At 40.3% G+C, this 8271-nt stretch overlaps 1 protein-coding gene across 3 annotated transcripts in view; it reads right to left on the bottom strand.

The window, feature by feature from the left end:
• Positions 1-338: 338 nt before the first annotated feature.
• The window catches only part of dsd (attractin-like protein dsd), a 34859-nt gene continuing 26926 nt past the window's right edge, over positions 339-8271 (bottom strand). For 2 of the 3 annotated variants that reach the window (XR_002687724.2, XR_002687723.2), the window contains exons 15-18: positions 4553-4631; positions 3809-4034; positions 3353-3658; positions 339-2661 (exon numbers count right to left, since the gene is read on the bottom strand). Coding sequence is in view for 1 of the 3 variants with exons in the window: in XM_022854414.2 (XP_022710149.1) it covers positions 3516-3658; positions 3809-4034; positions 4553-4631 (448 nt within the window). In the remaining 2 variants the exon portion in view is untranslated. Of the gene's footprint in view, positions 3659-3808; positions 4035-4552; positions 4632-8271 lie in introns of all 3 variants that reach the window. The other variant, XM_022854414.2, reaches the window with a different exon arrangement.

Below are 8271 nucleotides of genomic sequence, written 5' to 3'. Positions count from 1 at the left end.
CTTCATGTTTTTGTTAAGATTGCTTGCATCGAAGGAGATGATGATTTACGTTAGGAAAAGCGTAACAGAGTAGTAGGTTTTGTCCCCGCCTCGTTTTCAGGGCTTTTCCCATTTGGGATTCGAAAAATGGGCAACGAACTATATGAAACTAAACACTAGCTACTTCAATATTTTACTCTGCGACGGTTTTTGTTAATATTGCTGTTATCGGTGTTTCAGTTAGTGTGTGCCCCAACCAAGCTTCCGATATAATATCATTACTCTAGTTGTGCATGCGTTCTCGTTTTGTAAACGATGCCACTAATCTAAACACCATTCAGTATTAAACAAACAGAAACTATTTTCTACTAAAAATATTTTTTTTTTTTTCAAAATAAAAACCAGACAACATATCACTGTCAAAAATGACATAACAATCCTAGTGTTTTTAGTGACTAATATACACAAAAGAGGCTGACCAATCGTTGCGCACCCAACATATGAACGATTATCTATAAACCACAAACGGACGGAAAGTGTTTTCAAAATGCGAAAAAAAAAAAAAATTCTAATAATAAGCGTAAAGTGTAAATGCTACATATTCATAAGAGTCATATAAAATCTACATATGATTCGATATACGTTTGCCATCAGGCGTTCCCGCTGTTAGCATGCTATTGCTACCGCTGGAACTTACACAGAATGCTTTCTAAAACTCATGACTCCAATAAATTAAAGTTCTAAGTACACAGAACGTAATACCAACTATTTACAGTTTAAAGTGCCTGTTTTGATGAAAGTTAGTCATCAAGCAACTTCCGCCGGCCTCCCGCACGTTGACATATACACATGATTTCAATTCTACTATTATTTATGGCTTAATCAGATCTTAGCAACAGAGGCGATAGGCTAAAAACGACGGAGCTACGCCAATTTAAGCGAACTGACGCCTGAGTGTACAGCCACCAGCCATGATTATCTAACGCCGAAATGGATTTGGCCACCCTTTAGACCACATTGATAAGTTATCGGTAAAATATTACTACCAGAACGGTGAAAGAAACTATCCTAAGCAATGCAATTCCTTCATGCAAACAAGACTTATGAATCATCAAAGGCTAGTACGATACGAACTCGCGAAGGCTATATTGATTGCTTTGTTAGGCAGAACTAATAAGCTCATTTGATAAAAGGGAAAAGTTCTCTATACGCAATCCTTTCTTTTACGTCAATGTAAAAGGTGCTGAAGCCAGATTTGATCGTTTACTACTCGTTTCGTCTGTACAATCGATTATCTAAACGAATAGGTTCTTAATAAAGAAAAACCTAAACCTTTCCTACTGATTAGCGTCTCAATTCACTAGAACAAGACAGACTGCACACGCGTACAATTTTTTCCTAAAGTGCCAAATAAGGATAAACTTATATTCCCACCGTCGACGAACTTCATGCTAACATCCACTTCCGGTTCGAGTTCTTCTTCTTCTTATTATTATTATTATTTAGTTTTTCTTTCCTCGTAATGCTTTTGCTTGAACACGTCAAAAAGCTTTTAATTTCATTCATCTTCAGCGTGTCACTGTTTAGCATCAGTTACCTCTATAAGCGCACATATATATGTATATATATGAGAGTTCTTTATAATACACATGCAACATGTATTTATATTCCTTCAGGCCACGTCCTCAATCTACACAATTTGGACATTCGTAGAACCGATGCAGGTGCATTACTTGGTATAGTCGCAACTGCTATAGACACCCAACAAACGGCTCTGATGTGATTCGTTTACTAAAAAAAACCCCTCTTGTTGAACACACGCTAGTCTTCTATAAACGCAAAGTTCGTTCTCACATCGCCCTACGACTGCGGGGTCATGAACGTGGACGCACACCTGCTTATAGCGGCATAATATCGAATTGTAGTTATTGTATTAAATTAGCATCGATAGCACGTTGTTTTTGTTGTAGACGCCTTATTGCGTCACGTGCTGAGCTCAGCTAGAAGAGGCACGGCAAGGTCTGCGTCGTTTATGTTTCGGTGCTCCGCTAATCTTCTCGATAGCACTCAACTACCGACGGGCTCAGGCTGCAGGCGTTGGTCTGTTGATGATAATGATGATTTATAATATTGTGTCTTTATCCCAGTTCAGTCGCTTATCGACCAACTATCACAGCTCGCATACCTTGCTTACCCCCAAAAGTGCCTATCACTCGCTTTACGTTTTCTTCACTTACGTCTTCTCCTTCTTCTCTCCCTTTTTTTCTCCTCGTCGTTGTTGTTATTGTTGTTATCATCGTCGCCGCCGCCGCCGTTGTCGCCGTCGTCGTTATCTTCATGCGGCTGCTAATCATCCTTCCGGCCGCCCATTAGTCTTTCCTTTTGGCACCCGTCGTCATCGTGAAATACCTCACTGAGCAGAATCTCAATAATCGCTTTTTGCCTCACTCCACTTGTCTGTCCAGACTACCTCCAGAAAGTTTATATAAATTAAAAGAGGTGACGATTTTAATAGGTTTATCCACACACAGTACGACCGTGGTACTTGTTGCGCCGGATCAAAGTTGCTTGTGAGTTCTTCTAGAGTTTTTTGTTCCGTTCGTAGTTTATTTTATAGTGATTGCGGCGTTGACGGCAGCAACAGCAACATAGTTCTCCAGCCCTGCCCTCGTGTTTCCGTGCCTAGTAGAATATATATGATCTTATCTTTTGGCGCAAAAGTTTGCTTGAAATAATAACGTAGCGAAAAGTTAAAAGGATCAAGTACTTTAAATACGGCTGACAAAAACAATTTTTTCACTAGTAGGGGAACAGCATCAGATCAAGACCCTAAAAATTTACATAAAGGCCAAATAAAACTCCCGATGCTAGCTCATAATTTGCACTACAATTTTCCTTCCATAACAGTTAAACTGCCTCTTTTATAAAATCTGATATTTGGGACATTTATCCGATAAACACACAATACGAGCATATAATTGCATTGAAATAAAAATTACTGGAATACAAGTGATCGGATATATTAAGTTGGCAACTTGTACTCAGTCCTCTTCAATCATAGGACAATTTTAGCCTTAGCAGGTGAATATGTTTCAATCCCCTTCACGACCCCATTGAATATGGAAAAACCTTTTGACCGTGGCAACGTGTCAATGAATCTGATGCACGGGTGTGCATGGACACCTGTTCGCACCCATATGCACATGGGAAAGACGAGTCGTGTGACTACAATAAAATAGTAACACATCTGCAGATGGATGCTACGGCTTTGTTATACACAATAGGTATCTTCCTTTCTAAGATAGGCCTGCTTTGGTAAAGTCTTTAATTATGGTAAGTGCTTCACAAATTTCTGAAAAAAATTAGTTGCTACCTTATTGTTAATAGTGAAGAGATGTGGTATAAGGGCACTTATTATGAAGTAGGATCTTCATTGATGATACTGGTCAATGCAGTGCTTCTTTTCCAGAGGAAAGTGCTGTTGCTGTGGCCATCTTAAAACTGATTACTCTCCGCTTCTCGCTTAACTGCCTGATTCATAGGCAGGTGCCTACGTTGGTATTGGGCTTCCAACAGTCACCCTTGTGGTGTCCTTGTAACTCACTGTCTCGTATGGAGTTCTGTTGACCTTTCCCACCCAGCTGACTTAAGGACACCAATGCCGAAGCAATGGCAATACCTGATAGCAAAGAAACAATCCACGCGACATTGTCAAAGGCAAACAAAAAAGAAAAATGAGTATTTAAATAACAAAGTAAATTAAAAAAAAAAGCGAGATTAAAATATTAGAAAGCCTAATTTCCTCTCGGCTTTTGGAAGCCCTACTAACCAGATTGGCCCGAGGGAACTGCAGAAGTGTTATCTTGCCGGGGCAATCGAACGATGAGCGAAATGACAGCTGCCTTTCCAGCGCTACATGGCTCGAGAGCAACGGGCGTGGGACGTCCACCTGGCTGATGTAACTGCGGTGGCAATGCGTACGGAGGCGGGCACAATTCAACGGTTACCCCCGCAAAAGGCCTGCTAGCCATCTGTTCCATCTCAACAAACAGTTGCTGAAATCGTAAAGGCAAATAACAACAACAGTGTTATTCAATGAGTTGTTAAATAACACCACATGTTGTCTAAGTACCGTTAGTATAATGTTATCAAAAAATAAGACGATACACAATTATGTGTTTTACAGTGCAGCACCTCCTAATTAAGAATGACTTTTACCAATTATTATCATAGATTCTCCACACAACCCGTAATGCAATACATTGCCAGATGCCCTAGGGCATCGCAGGTGGCAACTGAGCAGCAAAATGTTTTATACCTTTATGTATTGCACACATACAGAGGTCTTGACACAAATACAGTATCAATAAAGATCCTCACAATGATAGTAACATTAAGTAATAGTCATTACTCATGTTTAGTCAAACGTTACGAAAAATACACACACACACACGAAGCACAATGGAATGGCACTAGAACTACTATATAATATTGTATTGTTTTATTTGCCATATACAACGTCCATTATCTGTAACTAAGGTGTAAAGAACGTCGTGAAGCCCTTCCTACTTACTTGGCGCCTTCTGTAGAGATCATACTTTTGTTTGATTTTCCACAACACGGCGGCGATGATTAACAGCGACAGGAAGCAGCTGTAGAAAACACAGGCGTGACTTTATACATATGACTACATACGCATATATATAGGAAAAGAAAACCCACGTGTGGCCACATACAGCTAGTTATCTTTAAAGCTAATTTGCTATAGTTCCGTTACGCACCAGCTACGTACATATGTTGACCTAAGCGCGCAGGTCAGAGGCCAAACATGCCGTAGGATGCAACCTACAGGTAAACAATACACAATTCACGAGAACGAAACTCTAGACATCATTAAACCTATCGTATTTGCAGCGTTGCTATATTCGATATGATTTTTTGACAACGCTACTACACTTGCTGCAAGCGACCTGATTATGAGGCTGATTGCCTCTTCCGATGGCCACCCTGCTTGAAAAACATCTTAACCGGTGGTTGGTGCTTGTCTCGGTTTGCTTCAAAAACAGCACACGACACACGAAAGGCGATTCGGGTGACTATATCTAGCAGCAGCAGTAGGGGTACTAAGAGCTAGCCAGCCAATTTAAACGGTGAGTTGGTTAAGTGTTACCCCCCTGTTGACATCCGCTCGTCCACATTCTCTTGGCCCTGCGCAATCACCGGCATCTGCACTGATGTCCATGAATTACCGAGCCCTCGAGCCTTCGGAGGGAAGACAGCTATGCACAAGCCACAATAAACACAAAGCATCTGTTTGCGATACCTACGCTAGAACTTGGATTTCTCAACACTCCGAGATGAGTTGTGAAATAATGGCGCGCTGGCAGCCTTGCCAATACAGATACCACCAGACTATCGACTTGTCAATGCTTAAACACGAGGGCCACAAGTTCCAATCGATGTGCTTTCTAAAAACAAAAAAATCTACCTCAAAAAAGAAACTTTTTACCTTATTATGAACGGTTTTTGTCTTAGCCATTATCATCACCGTGGTTGTTTCAGAACACATTGCTTATTAATTGTATTGAAGAGATGATAGTTTCAAAGTAACGTTGAATAAAGTTAATCCTAGGCACCTTACTGGTATCACATGACCGTATCCACTGTCTCGCTATTGTTGCTAGCCTCGCGCTCAAAATTCAAAGTCCTTGCCTTTATTTTTAATTCATCTCAAACCAATCAGCATTTTTATATATATGAATTAAGTTTTCTGAGTAGTAAGTGGAGATAAAGGAATACTACATCCCAGGAATCCGAGTGTTTTATGTTCTTACTATCTCATCAAACAGAAAAAACCAACAGAACTGCCGACAAAGAAGAAAATGCTCCCTGCAGGCGTATTTAGACTTCACCGCGTTGCTAGTATACATTTGCTAAGATACGAACGTCTTATGTCCTTCACGTTCATGATTAGCTGTTTTGCCACTTTTTTCACAGTTATAAAGGACCCGTGGTAGCAAGATTGCAACTTTTTGCACAAGCTCGCATCTTCCTTTCGACTCCTATGAACATTTTCTAACTGTCCTCAAACTTTTACCCTGTGGACCTGCCTTGCTCAAATCATATATTCATTTCCAGCTGCCGATTTCAAAATCGGCGGTGCGCATCTCGGCTTGCTGCGTTTCCACATCCGGGAATCATAATTCAAGATTTTAGGGATAGTGTCTTAAAATTCCCCGTATCTAAAATAGGTGAAATCGTTTGCCAAGTGATTGCTTTCCGCCTAACCGCGCTCAACACCACCCGGAGGTTCAGATCGGCTTTCGTTTGATATTTGGGATACAACCGTAAGCGGACGAGCCGTGTGAGCGCCTTGAAGCAGCCACAGTAACACGGCTGTCGAAACCGTTACTTCGGCATACTTAAATTAGCTTGCATAAAAATTAGCTTGGACTACCATATACCTCTTGCAACTTTTTTGAGAGATCTTTCATATCTCTCAAAAAAGTTGCAAGAGGTATATGGTAGTCCAAGCTAATTTTTCAGGAAGCACTTCTCCTTGACAAAGCTAGAGAACTTTTCTCCCTATCGTCCTCTATGCGTGTAACTTGGTAATCCGGGGGCCACCTTTTGCAGAAACATCTTGTTGAAAGTTTTACGCTTTGGATCTTTAATCACACTCAGCTATGTGGCCTCGCGCATGACAGCCAAAAACCATGGCCTGGCTAACTAGAGAAACAAATCACAGGTTAATTTTAAGAAATATGCTGTGGTCAGCTTTATGTGTACGCGCTGAATTCGACCTGTAGGACCTTTTATCGGGCGTGGCCTAGTATAAACGCGGTCGATTGGGCTAAAGAATGAGCTGAGGTATAATCTTGGTTATATTCTATGTAGGATGAGTGACAACAGTCTTCAGGACGACAGCGGCGTTTTTATCGCATGCGTTTTTTATTGCTTTCTTTTGCAGGATCTGACTTTTGCAGGCTCGCGGCAGGCGCTTTCACGCAAAGCGGGCTACGCACCAGTCCCCAACCGGTATTGAACGGAGCTGTTCATTAATCGTAACCGGTCCTTAAGGCTCGATCCGCTCTACTCTTGGCAAATGCTATGGGCAACAAAGGTGCAGCTGGCTTACTCTATCTAGTGCTCAATATTCTAAACTGCTCTTGGCCATTTTTACTTAGAAAAAAATGATATTATTATTATAGTACATATATAGTAAGACGTGTCGGCTATACAGGCCAAAATTTACTTAACGCATCGGCTTTCATGAATAATTAATGTCACGGGGAAGCAAAATTATACCAATGCATTATTCGAAGAATTTTTTTATTATGTGACCTAAATGACCACCTATAAAAAATAATATATTAAAAATAATTAATAATAATAAAAGAAAAGGATATCAAATAAAGGCACCTATGTCATTGGACCATCAGGTCCTACAAAACGGAGTTATGTGGGCCAGGAAATGAGGCTATATAGGCTACTAATGATATCGTGCGAAGAAATCACTCACTTGAAGCAACTTGAGAAAAAGACGATTCTCTTCTTAATAAAAAAAAAAAAAAAAAAACTGATTATAGCTAGAAAATACGACGCTATATAATAATCCACTGCCAACTGAGGCAAATAAGAGAATATGATTTTTCTACCATAGGCCCAACCAGAACTCTGCTGTACAATATGAAGCTGGGTTTTTAATCACTTGGTACATCGACAAATAAGCTTTTGTCCAAGAAATAAGCAGGAACAGTAAAAATGTGCGCCAAATTTAAAACCAACTTTACCACATTAAAGCTTGCACATATATCGTGCTTACACATAAATATCCATGCTAGATACTGATCTACGCTTACGATCAGGATATAGTTTGTTTGAGCGATATGTTATGCTAACAAAGTCGCCAGGGTTTCTTTTGAAAAGCAACCGCATCAACATGTGACACGTGATCGATAATAACAGTAACTGGTAGCACAAATGCAATAGTTCAATGCTTTAATTCAACAGTGTAATATATACAGATACGCGTATACCTATCAAGTTGAGCCTATATACTTGAAGGTTGTGTAGTTTCTCGATAGAATAAGTAACTACGGCATACGGTGTCATAAATGCCACAAACGCAGTCCCCCATATAGCGTCATTTCACGCTGGCTCATGTAACTCCCTGGATGGGCATCAAATATAGTTACTTGATAAAGCTAACATACTTTCAGTTTGCCTTTGAAATGCAGCTTTGGCGCCAGCGAGACTGTGTAAGAAAAATGACCTGGTGATCTGTTTGTT

This window comes from Varroa jacobsoni, unplaced genomic scaffold (assembly GCF_002532875.2).
Source record: "Varroa jacobsoni isolate VJ856 unplaced genomic scaffold, vjacob_1.0 contig03263, whole genome shotgun sequence".
Taxonomy (NCBI): Eukaryota; Metazoa; Arthropoda; class Arachnida; order Mesostigmata; family Varroidae; genus Varroa; species Varroa jacobsoni.
Note: the sequence above shows the minus strand (reverse complement) of the source record. Positions and strands in the feature narration are given on the sequence as shown.